This window comes from Planococcus citri, chromosome 3 (assembly GCF_950023065.1).
Source record: "Planococcus citri chromosome 3, ihPlaCitr1.1, whole genome shotgun sequence".
In the NCBI taxonomy this organism is placed as follows: domain Eukaryota; kingdom Metazoa; phylum Arthropoda; class Insecta; order Hemiptera; family Pseudococcidae; genus Planococcus; species Planococcus citri.
The window spans coordinates 51,159,609-51,176,308 of NC_088679.1; the positions used below are offsets into that span (position 1 = coordinate 51,159,609).

At 31.3% G+C, this 16,700-nt stretch overlaps 1 protein-coding gene across 1 annotated transcript in view; it reads left to right on the forward strand.

Moving 5' to 3' along the window:
• Positions 1 to 4,191: 4,191 nt before the first annotated feature.
• Positions 4,192 to 16,700, forward strand: part of LOC135839937 (proton-coupled amino acid transporter-like protein CG1139) — a 34,418-nt gene continuing 21,909 nt past the window's right edge. Inside the window, exon 1 of the mRNA XM_065356213.1 lies at positions 4,192 to 4,643. Within this exon, the coding sequence (XP_065212285.1) occupies positions 4,602 to 4,643 (42 nt within the window). The 5' untranslated portion in view covers positions 4,192 to 4,601. The remainder of the gene's footprint in view (positions 4,644 to 16,700) is intronic.

The window sequence follows — 16,700 nt, forward strand, 5'->3', positions numbered from 1 at the left end:
TAAGCGCTCAATTAAGTATCTATCCATGAAACAAATGTTTTACATTTCGATATTGCAGAATTGATGATGCAAGTTATCAATTTCAGATAATCTCTCTACATCGACTGTGAAATTAAAGAAAGTTATCAGAGATGATTGTTTAGATTACGATTTCACGTGGTAGTGATTTGGGGTTTTTTTCTTATGCACTCTAAATACACGATATATGGTTATGATTGAATGATTTGAGTGTCCTGGGCCTTATTTACAATCGAAGATTATGTGTTGTCTTTGCTCTTTGCTATTTTATTAAAAAAAAAAAAAAAAAAAAAAAAAAACGGATTATTACTATTTAGCATTTTAACTGCACATTGCTAAGTACTCCTTGGCTTAGTGCATATCACAAAGTTGCCAAGGCTGCCGGAAAAAATAATTGAAAAATGAAAATCTAAATTCAGTATCTACCTATAGAATTGTAAAAAAAAAAAAAAAAAAAAATTGAAAAAATTATGAACCTGTTTAAAGTTGAACATACGTAGGTATAATAATATTCTCGCTTCGTTGTATATTTTAAATTTAAATGATGAATGACGTAAAGTAAAAAGTAACATTTTTTAAATTACATATGTACAGTGACCCTTACTTGAGTAACCTTGAAAGCAACGCGGTCAACTTCAAATTGGAAGTGGGAACAATTTTATTAAATGTGCAGTTAAACAGTTGGAAATATTATCTGATTTTGTGTAAGTTTGCAAATTAAATTAAAAAACAATTCTTAAACATTTTTATTTTTTTTTAATTCGCCCAATACTTAATAAAAATTTAAAATGAAAACAATTATATGTATCTGTAGGCACTTATGGACGGTGAAAAGAAGTATGCTGTATAGTGTATGTACTTCGTAATAAATAGGTAATTTTATTCATCAACTTGAAATCACGAAACACTCGAGTACGATTAATTTTTCGGTACATTTTCACAATATAAGTCACGTAGGTCGTTTACTGTGTAAAATATATCAGTAAACGTTTTTTTTGCATCGTAAAAAATTCAACTTTTTTAAAAACACAGCTGATAAAGAAGCGAAAATTATATTGAAAAAAAAAATGTGTGAAATATCGCTGCATACGTCTAACAATACGTACCTACTTACTTACATATGAATGTAAGTTCTTACATTCAAACTTCAGTGTACATGAGTTTTGTTTCGTGACGTCATCTAGTGTGATAATTTTAAGGCTTGTCATTTTTGAAATTAATTCGTTCAAGTTGTTTCTTTCCTGATTTATAGGTACCTACTATACCTAGTACCTACTAGAAAGAGTATATCGCTGTGGGTGTTTGATTGTTGCAATCTTTGATCATCGTAAATTATCATCGTGAGATCAAAACTGCGTAATTAGAATTAGAACCATTTTTCATACCTATTAGAATAATCAAGTAATAATAGATATAACTTGCTGTAAAATTCATCAGCTAACTACGTCCAAATCAAAGTTTATTTGTGAATAAAAATTGTGTGATTGTAATTTTGATTTTTTTTTTGCAATATAAACTTTCAAAATCGAATAACTACCTCTACCTACCTACCTACATACATACCTGTGCAATTAATTTAAACGCTTGATCATTATTTATCAACTTTATACCGAAATCGGAATGATTTCTTATGTAGTATGCAGTGCACTATATGCAGCAATCTTAACAAGATAAATAATTGAGTGATCCCTGTTGAAGTAGTAATAATTAGATATTAAAAAAGGTGAAATTTACTTAAATACCTGCATAAATCTATAAATCACTTTTCAAAATTTTCTAAAAAAAATAACGTACTTAGTGCAATATTATAGTTTTTGTGAGTTACCTGAGAGCAGGGATTCTCGAATTTTATAAGTAATTTCTAAATTTCCAACTTGTACATTACATTTTATTACAGTCCAACTCACCGCACCTAGACCCTTTTCATCAAAATCTCCGAGAGACAGTTCATGAGGTTCCCTAATTGATTCTGGCCTGAAACTAAAACTGGAATCTAATTAAACCATCGATAAAAAAAAATTAGGTAGGTAGTTCATTATTACGCGAATGGGTATTTTAACCAAAAAATTCAGGTTTTCAATTTTTAACATTATGAACTTTGGCATTGAATTTAATTTTTGGTATGCCTATTTCATTAGTCATACGATCTATAATTTCTTAGTATGTAAGTAGGTATAGATCATCATAACATTGAAATAGGAACTTGAAGAATTCAAGATTGTCGAGAAATTTCAGGAATATTATAAAAATTTAAGAAAATATATATACAACAATACTTCAAAAATAAAGCAATGGCGACTTGGAAATTTTAAGTTCATCGCGATTTTCATTTTTGAGAGCGGAGAGTGAATTCGTGATTTTTCCAAATTGTCAGACGTCAGTTTCTTAGAACTTCTCAACTTTGGGTCAAAAATCTTTTTAGCAAAATAATTTTAAACGTCGCTTTTAAAAATTCAAATGAATTAAGTTTAAAAAAATGAAATAAATACTTATGGGTGCAAGATTTGCATAGAAATAAACCAAACATGAAAAATTTGAGTAAAAATAAAAGTAGGTAGGTACGTACGTGCCTAACAAAACTGAGCACATTTTTTAATATCGCATTTCGTCGTTGACATACTAATTCCTCGTAAGTCCAGCTTTTACCGAAAATCACTTTTTTGTATATTCTTATAGGAAAAAACACGAGGAATCGAATGGAAAAAACCTCGTAAGTCCAAACAACGCACAAGCGCTCCTACCGGACCGTTTTAAAATTTCAAATAAGCAAAACCTCGTATGTCCAAATTTTTTAGGACAAAAACCTCGTAAGTCCTCTGGACTTACGAGGTTTTTGCCATGAATTACCATGGACATACGAGGTTTTTGTTACAAGAAAACCTCGTATGTCCACATTTCATTAAATAAAATTGAATTAACTGATGTTGAAGTAATGATATGTGTGACGAATACCATCCAGGTATTGCCATAAAACATAAAATTGAAAAGTTGCTGGAATTTTTATAAAATGAACGTTTTAAACAGTTTTTTGTGTCTCCTGAAAAATTTCACTTTTTGGACTTACGTGGAATTAGTATGTCAGCGACGATTTCGCCTTTCTGATTATTTGCGTTCCTTGTTTATACACTCTTCATTGCCGAATTTCGGACAGCTTATTTGAATGAAGGAGGGCCCACAAAGTTATCTACAGTAAAAATTTAAATTTTCCAATGCATTCATAAGATCTTGAAATAGCTGACATTTTTAAAATGAAAACAAATTTTTCAATGCAAATTTAATAAACCAAAACGAAGACTTGAATGAAAAATTCAACTGGGGAACTGGAACTTGCAGGTTGCTTTTTTTAAAACCATTTTCGATTTTTCCAAGGTTTTGACACTGACTGTGATCTGAATTGCGCTAGGAAAAAACTGAGCCAGAATACGACCATTTGCCTGATCAGATCAAGATTTTGGCTAGAGTCTGATCTTATTTCAGGAACATTACTTTTGTAATCATTTCATTATTGATTATTAATGATTCGTGATTGCCGAAACAATCGCAAATAAACGAACTTCATAACTGATTAAAAATCATTCGCAAAACAAAAACACTTTTTGAGAGTGACGAGGAGAATTGTTGGGAAAATCTACAGCAAAAACTGCCAAATGGCTTAAAACCAAACTTTTTCAAAAAAAAAAAAAAAAAAATCTTGAAGAGATAAAAGATGAAAATGAAGAGACCTAGGGGAAAATTCAGCTCTTTTGTACTCTAAATTGAGTACCTACGCTAAAGTTCAGTGAATTACGTATTCGATGAAATGGTGATGAATCGATTGATCGATGAATGTTTCGATCAGAAGTATTCGTTGACTACATACTGAGAAACAAATAATTGATCAGTCAATTAATCGTTATGAATCGCCAAACCTACTGTTGTAGATTATTCATATCAACTTGAAATCGGCAGATATACTTAGGTACTTCACACATGTACATTAGTATAATTTTAGCATTTCAGGAAAAATCGAATTAATTAGCGCAGCAAGCGAGCACGTTTACTCTATTTTTTCAGCAGCCTACATGTGTGTGATAGTCAATCGACGCACTGGTGGTAACGCGTTAAAAGTAATTATAAAATTAGTCTGCGAATGACTGCGAGAAACATATTGCAAATGTTCAGCTCACAAGTCACACTCACACCGCAGAAAAGAGTCATTCGACTGTCGAATAGAAATTTTTGTGAAGGAAGACCGCCACCAGTGTAAATAATTTACTCGTCGTAGCCGCTATGATTACACGGACGTAATCACTCGAAGTCGAAACACGCTGCGTCGCCTTCGTTTTTAAACGCCACCGTTTGCATCAACGAACTTTAAACATTTGAGAACCTCGTTCGCCAGTTTAGTTCAGTTCAGTTTTGCTTTCCGTTCGGAATACGCTGGTCGTGGTTGAACTCGTTAGCCTGCAAAAAGGAATACCCTCGATTCGATTTTTTATATTTATTAAATTCTTATTTTCCTTTTTTGTAAATCTTGATATTTGTTATTTGATCTCATTTTTTAACCGGTGTCAACACGCAACGATATATGAGAAAGCAAGAATATGGCTGACATGCAAGAAAATGTATCTCTCCACAAACCCGCCGTAAGTTTTCTTTTTTCACTCGGTCGAGTTTTAACGCGTTGAGCACGTGTATAGTAGTATACGGGACTTACATTTTTAGGCTTTTCCTTTTTTCAAGGCTTATTTTTTTCATTTTTGTTTTTTTTTTCTTTCTTTCTCATTCATTTCAAGTGCTTCTTTTCAATTACGCTTGCGTTAACAATTATATATTATCGCTGCTTGATTTACGATGATGAAGAAGAATGAGAGGGGAAAAAATCACTTCTCGATTTTAAACGTCGTTTAATTGACGAACGTCTGAAATGGAATATTTTTTTACTCGATTGTTTATTTTGTGTATACCTATTATTACCTATACCTATAGAGTAAATTAGCTTTAATCGTTATTAGATAAAATAGAATCGCCACCCTTCCGGCGGTGTCGATGAAACTAAATAACGCGGCTAAACTGTATATTTGAACGGCGTGCTGTGTCTGTCTCTGTGTAATATAGTATAGGTACATGAAAAACACATGTGAAACGATATATTCGGTGGCTATGTGGGGTAAGAAAATCGTTAAAAATACGCGGAAATATATAGCTTACTTGGGGGAAAAGCAGCCGAGAATTGGCAACTGTAGTGAAAAGTGCATTTGTTTAGCGAAAGTTTCAAAATATCGTACCTATATCTAAACTTCTGTATTATGGTTGCTTTATTTCGAAGAGTTTGCGATTTCTATTTCGATCGTAAAAATTGGCGTTTTAATTTTAATCAACAGTGGTGCGAGTATGAGTGAAGAAATAAAACCATAGAATTTATTTTCGTGTGTGTTTTTTTAGGAGTAATGTACCAATACGAAAGTAGATAGGTATGAGTTGTTGTTTTCAAAATGTTTAATTCAAGCCAAATTTGACTTGGATCTTGCGTGAAAAGTGTTTACGTTTGTTTGCGATTTAATCTAAATAAGTATATTTGACGTATATTCATGTGTAAAATTTTAATTCAGGATTTGAAGAAGTTAGCGAAGAGATACCTACTTATTTCTTTAGATATAATCAAAATTCGATTCACTTGGAAACTTTTTTCTTTTTGCCATTCTTTTACATGTTATGATCTCAAATCGTGAAGCATTTCATTTTTCTCATCTACCTATCAAAATATTGATTGCTGCGGTTTTAGAAATGAATTTGAGATTTTCTCGTTTCCTTTTATACCGGTAATTTGGTTAATGAAAGTTTTTACCCTCAAACGTGATCGTAAGACATCCCTCTTCTCCAACAAATAATCTACCTCTTCCCTGAAAAAATATTGCAGTTGTTCTCATCTGCCAAGGATCAAAAACGAAACTGTTTGAACGTACTTTGATATCTAGTTATCTATTCTTTGATGGCTTAGCTCAAGGCTGTAAAAGCAAAGTAGTTGCTCTGATTTATCAATTATCATATTCTGTTGGAAGATGACTTCACATACAGAAACGATACCTAATTAACATTCAACAGCTTTGTTCGTAGGCATCAAAAACGAATCGAAATCTAAATCCAATCCAAATATAAATTCATTCAGATAGGTATACCTAGTCAAATTTTTATTTATTTTTTTTTCAAAAATGAAACAAATTATCTAGGTTACCTATTTTTCGTTTCGATATCACAAAAGTAAAGCCTAAAATTTGCATGATTTTTTATCTTACATTTCAGCATTTCTTAGGTAGGTAGTAGGTACTTATTCCAAATTCGAAAATTATTTCTGTGATAAAAAAATAAAAACCTCTTAGATCTTCAAATTTGAGTGGCATTGTTCTAAAAATGTTACAACTTGAGAAGTACTACCATGTAGAATATTTTTTTGTGCCATGCAGGGAGTTGAACAATTTTTTGCAATAGTTTATCTGCCCACATTTTTTTTTTAAATAGAAAAAAGTCAAAATTTTGTAATTTTGCCACGTCTAATAGAATTTTTTGGGATTATTTTATTTATTCAAAAATTGAAAAAATAATATTGAGTGAAGCTACCGGAACTTGCGAAATAGGTACTTATCTACTGATGGGCTGTGAAATTGGTCCAATTTGGCATTTTCGAAAATTCAAATCCAAGTCCACTAAAACATCTGATAATTTTATTAATGAAGCCTCCCTAGTAAAATAATAGAAACTATTTTTTATTCTGAGGTTAATTTTAATAAAAAAAATAATTATAGGTATCTAGAAAAAGGAGGTAATTGAACATTTTGATTAGAAAAATGTGTTATTGTCATCGATTGCTTAAATTTTTGCTTCATCCAACCCCCTGTGATCAACTTAATTGGTCAACTAGCATTTTAGACTATTTACGTATTGATTCGTAAAAAAATAGAAAAAAAACGTATAGATATCTAGGTTTAAGACTTAATACACTGTAAGTATTTACGTGCCCATTAACGTGCACGTGGAATAACAAAGGGATTTTTTACATTCGAATTTTTCTGAAGAATTGGTATCGTATATTGTACCTACTCGTACCTAATGAAATACTAAAATTATATAGATTTGTTTCGTTGTCGTTATTTATAAGCAATAAAATGGAGATTTACGAACGTGTAAAAAAATTGTACCGCACGTACAACATTTTTTTTTTATTATTATTTACGGCGTTCTTGACATTTTAGGTCTACATAAATGTTTGGTTTACGTATTATGACCTGCTCGGGAACGAGCTGAAACTGGTTGAAGAAAACTAACGGATGGAAAAAAAAATAAGAATCCTTCGACTTTTGTTATACTTTTAACAACAAATAGATAAATAAAAGGAAAAAATACATATACGATTTAGACGCAGGTAGCACAAAATGCTGGCCGTATTGTATTCGTTTTGGATGTGTCTTTTGTGCGCGAATGTTTTGGCGGGTTTTGAGTACACGTAGCAAAGCCATTCACCTTTTTAAAAAGGACGAATTCCTGGAACTTCTAATGCACAACCATGTTTCCCATCCTACACTAAAGAAACATTCGCCGATCTTTGAAAAAAAAGAGGGTGTCGTCGAACGCGGAGCCTTTTCATAGGTTTAAAATAAAGGTGAAACAGATTTCGACACGTTTGATTTCGAAATTATCGCGCCCAAGAAAAAACGTGCCAAGTGCGTAGAATGCTGAATGAAAAAAAAGTTCCGATCTTTTGAACTTTTTGTGCAAATTAATTGGTGATGTAATTTTTTTGCGGTGTAACATCATTAAGAAGCCATATTACGTCGAGAAACCAAAATGTATACGGTTGGAAAATTAATGTTGCTCTTTTTTTTCTCTTTTTGCGTGAAAATTTACATTAAAAATTATTAAACGAGATGTATGTATGTGAGCTCGTATGTTACAAGTCATTTGATAAAAGACGATTTTCTAATATTCTAGAATTCTCAACGATTATTTTACGTAATCGTAGATAAAAGTATTCGAAAATGTATCTCGGACGAAGGCTTAGGGGAAGGGTTTTTATCGTCGATCGAAATTTACTGAATTTAAACGCTGTGTTCTGTGAAAATAGATAAGTGAAGCAGCGGAAATGATCGGTAGTAAATGAAATTTTCAAAATGACCCAAGTTCCAAGTTGATATCTACGATTAAAAATCTGTTAGCGCGATATTTTTAAACACTTTCTTACGATAATGAATTTAAATTAGCTAGACGATTGGTAATTAATTACATACGTTGTATTCCTACGATGAATAATAAAAATGAGACGCTCAATTTGCGATTAACCGCGTGAGGTGCTAAGCACGTGATCAGAGTAAACAGAGAAGATGTTCGCTCAATGCAGCTTTTGTTACGTACTCTTATCTATAGGTTGACTTTGTCGAGGGTAGATTTCGAGGGGCTTTTTTTGCGATTACGACACATGCGGCAGCCTTCGCGAGGTATGAAACGAAATCGAATTTGGAAAAGCGGGTCAGGCTTCGTGCAAGGTTAATTTCCCCGTTTTTAGTCGAGTTCTACGCACAACGGAGTTTCGATTTTCAAACTAGGTTGTTCTGTTTTCGAAAGAAAGGCGCCGTGGACTAGTTTTGCAACATTGGTTTTCCTTCCTACGTTTCAGATGCAGTTTTATTCGTATAGATAAGCGCTTAGAAACTTTTTTTTTTAATTTTGAAAAATTCACGAATATCGCTCGGATTTTGGAGTTACGTTGAAATGTATCACATCTGCGATTTCCTCCGTGGCAAAAATTTGCGCATAGGTAGTAGGTACTTACGTGTTCCTGGATAGTTTTTTCGACTTTTACGGATAATGTCAAATTATCAGGTATTTAGTCGTCGACCTGTATTAAAAATAAAGACAAAGACACCCGATTTATTTTCGCCGACAGCGTAGCTACTTTCAAAATATTAAGAACAAGCCGAGGATGAAGAAAATAAATACATAAAAAATAAACGATTGTACTTTCTTCAGTTGAAAAAATATTGGAATTACCAAATGCACCTGATTCAATTCAAAAGTTATACACATAATAGCCTTTGGCTATAAGTGCAACGTTATAATTAAATGTTGAAAAATACCTATAGTTGAAATTGGAATTTCACATTTATACGTAAAAGTGAGCCTAATTTAGAAACTCTGAAGTAGTTGAAATACTCTTTATGAATGAATTTTTACGAGTACCTAGTTGTCTGGTATAAACCTGATTTCATTCGATATAAACAAGGCAACATTTTATCAGTTGTGATTTAACTTTTTTACACGCGGTATTTAATATATTTGTACCTACGACAAGAGATACATTTTCATATTGTGTAGAACATATTCGTTTTTCCATAACCATAAGATGAAAGATTTCGTTGAAAACAGGCTTTTTATCGAGAAATAAAAATGATACTCTACTCCATCCTGAAAAAAAAAATCTGGATGAAAATTTCCCTTATCAATTTATTTAAAAAATGAGAACACATGCGGAAAGAAAAACAACGAAAAAGTGTTTATTTTGAAGAAAAATTCTCATGGGAGGGTATAGTGGATATCATGTTCTTTCAAAATTTCTTAAGGTTAGGTATCTCTAAAATATCTGCTTGTGTTTAACGAGATTTCAACAAAAATGTGAAAAATGATTTCTGATCATTTAAATACCAATTTTTCTACCCAATCCTATCTCTAGAAAAAAATCAAGCTTCAAAATGTGTCGAATGAGCTTTAGCTTTAGGTACTTACGTTTTTTCTTTACGTATCTAAGTAGATTTGTTTTATCAGAATTTTTTGAAAATTCATAAATAAATTTTGATGTGTGTAAGATTGGCTGATTTAGTGGACGCAGGTGGGTAACAAGAGGATACAGTTCAAAACCAATATTTTCCAATACTTTTGTTCATTATATGTAATTATTGTTTAATGAAAAACTGGTCCATATTTTGTGATTAGAGGTATGGAAATAAAAAATTGTATACGCATAGCCAGGTCCAAAAAAATCCCTACGTTTTACAAAACTTTCCCAATAATCAATTTTTTGGGAAAAACTAGAAACCCTTCAGGAGTTCGAAAAAATTTTCCATTTAAATCCATTTTTATGAAAAACTTGATTTTTTTAGAAAACGATGAATCTTGCGAAAAAAATAAAGGGAAACAAAATTATAGAGTAGGCTACGATATTTCTTCACTTGCCGAAATGATCCTTTTTTCTTAGAAGGGAAAGGGGTAAATGAAGGTTGTTCTTGCGATATTTTGAGCAAAAATTGGATAGCTCGACTCTATTGGACAAATTGTTCAGGTCATCCTGTGCATTTAAAAATAAAATTGTTTACTTGGGAAGACGTACCTCCTCTTCTTGCTTTATTCGCTCTATAATTATTGCACGAGTAATTTTCATCAGATGGTTATATTAAAATAAAAATGGCAACAATGATTTATTAGTTATTTTGAAAAGTCTTCGTTTAACGTTTTCTCAATGTAACTTTTCCCAAATTGCTACGTATAGTTTCATTTTGCAAAGAAAAAAAAAAAAAAACTTCTGATTTGCATTATGTGGTTAAAACTCAACTTTGATTTTCATGCTAAAAAATAGTAGGTAAATACTTTTCTTATAATTTTAATAAAAATTGCCTTTTTTATTGTTCTCGACCATAAATTAATTTTAAGGTTATTTAAAGGATATCTTTTAATCCTTGAAATTCGTGTCTGAACTTGGCTGGTAAAACGTTGTGTGCCAATCTCGTCGTTTTTTTTTTTTTTTTGCTACCACCCTATTGTACGTACGTATAAGGTGACGAGTTTTATGGAGGGAATGTATAAAATAGAAAGTATTACCTATTGTTGTTTCAACGATCATAGTAAAGCAGTCACTCACGCAACCGTGACGTAAGAATTTTGATCCACCCTCTGAATGGTTTTTACCGAAAAGGTTGCAATATTTGCGACGTTTACGAATTCAACGGGATCATTTTTTTCCTTTTTTTTTTAGGTGGCGAAAGTGGAGTCGATTTATACGCGTTTAAACGATTACTCACTTTTTATTGGGGGTGCATCCTGATTCTATTAGGTATATTATAACTATATCTTTTTGGATATTTTTTATTTTTCGAACAGCGCGTAGCGTTTTAACAAAAGTATTGTTTCGCCCGAAAAATCGATTTCGAGATTTTCATGGAAGTGGTGTTTTGAGGTTCCCATATAAGAATTTTGAGACTATTTTGAGCTTAGTGGTATGTATGTTGTAAGTATCTACGTAAAAAAATGATGAGCATTTTTTTTTTTTTTTTTGCATAAGTGACGCGCTATGGACGTTGAGGTACGGTGAGGTAAACCAATCGAACGGAAAGACGCGGTGGGTTAACAGTTCTGTTTCATAGTAAACTGGTTCCGGGTTACATTGCTTTGCGGTGCAACGTGAAAGGGTTGATTCTTTTGATGCAATGTTACTATTGTACACATTTTTTCGTAATTATCTATCTTTTTCGAATTTTTCTTATGCAGTGTTGCCTTTATTCGCGAATCTCATAAAAAGTCTTATTGTTTTTAATTAAAATATTTGTTTAAATTTTTGTCTGCCCTGTTCGAAAGTTTGTGTTGCTTGCATCGCAGTGTTTATTTTCTTTATTTTTATGCAATTGCAAGTAGATTATATAGAAATCAATAGGTGTAATATGTTCGCAAGTACTTCTATTTACAACGCACATTGCTCCCATAGTTTCACACCGTCACACGATAGATATAAATAATGAAAGAAAATAAATTACGTCGATGCTTAGCTCTACACAGGGTTGAAAAATATTTTAAACCGGAACTAAGGTTCATTCAAATTCTCACAGGTATGTCCAGTTCATTGATGTAAATGTTTACGTAGGTACTTAATCAATGAATCCATAATGAAATAATTTGTTTAGAATTTTCAAAATAACCTTAGTACCTACTACGTATACCTACTAAATACTTTTTATTGATCCTTTTCAAGAAAAAAAAAGCTTTACATAAAATTTGACCTGGCTTCATTTTCACTTTATCGTGTTCTCTAATGTTAAAGTTCGTCAGAAGTAAAAATACAGAATGCCATTGCGATCAATAAAAAACTTTTTTGTCACACCGGTCCTCTTAGGTACCATATTTTATACGAATGCGTGAACTTGCAACTGTTAATGAATGAAATTTCTATAGCTGACGAATGAAATTTTTCAAGTATACACGTGAAACTTGTGGAAATAATGCTTTTCCTTGAATTTAATCATTCCATATCAAAATGATTAAGTTTTTAAATTTCAAAATTGAAGGTTGTCATGATCTAACACTTACCATGCCCACTCCAAACAATAAGATATTAATTTAAGTAATAGACTTAATTTCGAAGAAATCATATTAAAACGATTGTTGTCAGTGTTGTCGGTACCTCTAAAATTTAAATTCTAAATATCGATTAAGTATAATGTATGAATGAATATGCAAATACTTATTAATTAAACTGTTCCCTTCTGGAGAACTGGGTCGCGTTACCCTTTTTTTTCAAACTTCCGTTAAAAATCATCTTAAATTGATTGTATAGGATTTAACGGGCATTGACGTAGGTACGCCAACAGCCAGTGCCTAACAATTTATTTAAATTGATTGTATAGGTTTGATAACCCTTAATTTCATGAAAAATTCATGTTTTTCTCAACGTTTTTGAGCTCTTTTCGGTTTCGAATTCGGTTCGGTTTCCTCGGACAAAAATTCCTTTCTGAAATGTTATTTCGAAAGAAAAAATATTTCTCAATGAATTATAGCTGCCAATTGTCAGGTGCATGTTACATGACAACGATATAAAAAAAATTGGTGGGGATGTAATTAAATCAGATTGAGATTCAAAGTTGTTCTGTAAGTACGTACCTACCTATGAATGAATTGTTAATTAACATTTGGTGAAATAATAACCGATGAATTATTCACTTTTCTTCAACCATTGCCATTTAATCGGATTTCCAGCTGTAAAATTTTACAATGTCTGCTTAATTCATTCTACATTAGGTGTACAAACTGGAAATGAAAAAAAAAATTCGCTAAAATCGTTGGAAGTAGGTAGTATGTTATGTGTGCAAATGATTATAATAATGTAGAATTACTCGAGAAAATGCAATGAGCCAAAGTAGGAAGGGTGAAACTTGAATTGACTAAAATTGATCGATAGGTACTTTAAATACATGCTACGATTGTAGACCAAGTCATAAGTTAATAATAAACACTCGGTTGGATATCTTATCAGTTGTGACTAATTTGACTGTGTGCAAACTTACCTACCTGAGCTGGTGAATTACATTTCATGCACCTTAACCTACGTTACGTCCTATTGTTTAAAGTAATATCACTTGGAGTAATTGTTTTCTTATATAGATTAATAATTTTTCACCTTTATTAATTCCGAAGCTATTATACCGGAACCCTATTTAAAAGTCACGTGTTTTACTCGTGATTAAAAACTATAACTAGGTGTGCATCTGTACTGAACTCTATAGGTACATATAGATTCTGTTTTTCTTGTATTTTCATTGTGTATTGGGTATATAGTTTGTTCCACAGCACGTTGAAATAATTGATAAAAAATTTACGATATTTGCTTTTTACCTGCCACTTATACGCCTTGTTACCTATGGAAATTATTTTCGTTTTTATTCATTGATCCACATTTTAATTTATTTCATCAAATGTGTTTCATTATAGTAACAATGTTTCAATAACTGGTGAAATAACACAACAGCTGACATATGTGAATCTTTTGAGTTCCATGAAGTCGTAATTTTGTTGTTTTTATTCTCTATCTTCTGTTTTCAATAGAATTCTTCCATTGCTATGAATAGTATCTTCATGCGTGAGATTAGATAGATACCTATCAACTAAAAAAAAATTGAGACTTTGGAAACCCCTGAAAATGTGCACATGTTTAAGACAAAGGAGTAATGTGATGGGTAAAGCAGTGCAATGTTTAAAGTAAAAATTTGAAAATTGAGAAAAAAGTTAATATGTAAATGTACTAATCAATTTGGCTGCATCGTCGAATAAAATCGAATACTTTAATGTCATCAATTTTAAATTTAACAACTTTACGAGTTCAATGAATTTTTTCTGACCTTTTGTGCGCACCTACCTAACAAATTGGAAATATTTGACGTTATTCTTAGCACATATATTTTATCATTTTCAAATATACCCAATTAAAATATTTTGGGATCTTGGGTTGAACCTTGTGCAAATATAAGAAGTACCTTAAAATGATTTTAATCATCTTTTTGATTCTAAAATAACCAAGAATAGTTGTACAGGGAAATCTTATCATACGGTATCTTTCCATCGATTTGATCGAAAGGGTACTTCATTACCTTTTAAATTTCACCCGACAAAGTATACGTAAATACTTTATGTACACGCGATTTGATAAACAGTAATTTTCGTGATCTTTTGGTAGATATTACCTATAGCTTGTCTACCAAATTTAGAATTGAATTTTTTTCTAAAGTTCACGTTTTTATGATAAATTTTTGTATTGAAAATATTTATGTAATTTGTAGGCATTTTTCCCATTATAAGAATTCGTGTTTAGAACCATCAGATTTATTTATCAAGTTTCCATTCATATTTTGTATTATGGGGTTGAATTGTTCGGAGCATATATTGCCATCTACGACGCCGTATCTGGTTACAAGTCTGGAAGATGGTTTAATATTTTGTTTCGAAATAATTTCTAAAGTGAGTTTAACTCGGCCAAAATTGACTTTAGATCTCCTGATGTAAAAATACACGTAAATTTCTCTCTACGCGCAAACTCGATAACGTCATTGAAATATTATTGTAATTGTTTAACAACGTAATGTAAGACTGATGACGTTTCCGTTTATCTCGTGATGAAAGTTAACATAATACATATGAATTAAAGCGTTCGTGGTACGTCGAATTTCTTTCTTTCTGTTTCCAAGATCTCGTTTTGCATAACGTTTAAACCAACTATCGTAAGTTTTTGATAAACTTTCGTTCGGGTTCACTGGAATCATTTTCCGATACGATATGCACGTTATAGTAGGTACCAATTAGACATGGTTGAACCGTAATTAACGATAAGTCTATTAATTTCATTCACTGTAACGTACAATCATTCGCTATGAATGTTGCATTCTTCATTTTAAAAATTTTCACGATTTGGTATTTTTTTTTTTTTTTTGATATTTTTGAGCACAAAATTTTTAAACTAGTTTTAAAATTGTGCTAAATATTTCAAAACTTTTTGACGTAATTGCGGTAAAACTAAACCTGATATCAGAATTGAATCACTACTCTAATTTAAACTTATTGTGTCGCATTTCATAATTTTACCAACAAGATAAATAAAAATTTTATCGGTAGTGATAATGTCAAAAATTGATGAGCTGCAAAAGGAAGCAACTGGCGTAACATGAAATGCTTCAAATTTTTGAGTGTTATCTACTTCTAGCTCGTTTTCCCAGAGCTAGAAAAGTTCAACTGTATTATCGTATAAGATACGTAATTACCAAAGATGATGATCCTGTTTTTTCTTGGAAAAAAGTGCATGCTGAACCAAAGAGGAAAATTATATTTTCACTTGAAAATTTTTTTATTATAAATTCAAAATGTGGGGTAGATGACTGAAAACTTCGAAAAAAAATAATTTTCATTAGTTGCGTTCGTTTTTTTTACGACTGCCTTTCTTTTTCTTGCAGCTGTTACTTGATAAGAATGAAAAATGAGAAAATTTTGGATCATTCCAATTGTCAATTTTTTAAAAATGGAGAATTCGAGCATTTAAAAATTTTTTTTTACGAAAAAATAAATAAATCGTAATACTCGAGTCTCCAAAAAATAAAAACGAATAAATAAATAAATAAATAAATAAATAAAAACTAATAATAAGTGAATTAAGTGCTAACCCAAGTTTTGTTCTGTTCCAAATGGATAAATATAGTAAAATGAATGAAAAAATGACCCAAAAAATGGATACCTATTTTACTACTTGATCATTGGAAATTTTTCCAAAAAAAAAAAAATTGAAACTGACGCACAATCGGAAATTTTGAACGAACTCCTTCTATCTTCCTTGATTGCTGAATTTTTAATTTTGATGAATTAATGAAATTATAACTATGTGATCTCCTATACTCAAATTTTCAATTGAAAAGTCAAGTCCATTAAAAAATTATTGTTTTATCAATCATGACGAATCGATAAAATATGATTGCTGAGTAGGTACTGGAAGCAGAAAATATGTATAAATTATCATCAACTTCAATTTACCAAAAAAAAAAAAAAAATGTGACGTACATCCTAGCCCATTCACAACTTTTCCCAGAACATCTTGTTATGGTTTATTGCCATCCAATATTTCATTTGACTATGCCTATATTACCTACGTTTATCATCGCTACATTCAAGGGATAAAAATGGCTTTTTTGCTCTCCACTCTCTAAGTTGTACGCACTACGCAAACAATTACCTTTCGTTCAATTTAAGCTGAGAAAAAAATCATTTTTATATCTAGTTCACGAGGTTTCTGGGTAAAACTAGGCTTGATTTAGGGTAAGCAGAAAATAATAATTATATTATCGTAATACGATATTTGGCAAAACATATTGTATTACGTTGTTTTTTGAAAAATGCAGTTTTCTTAACGCCAAACG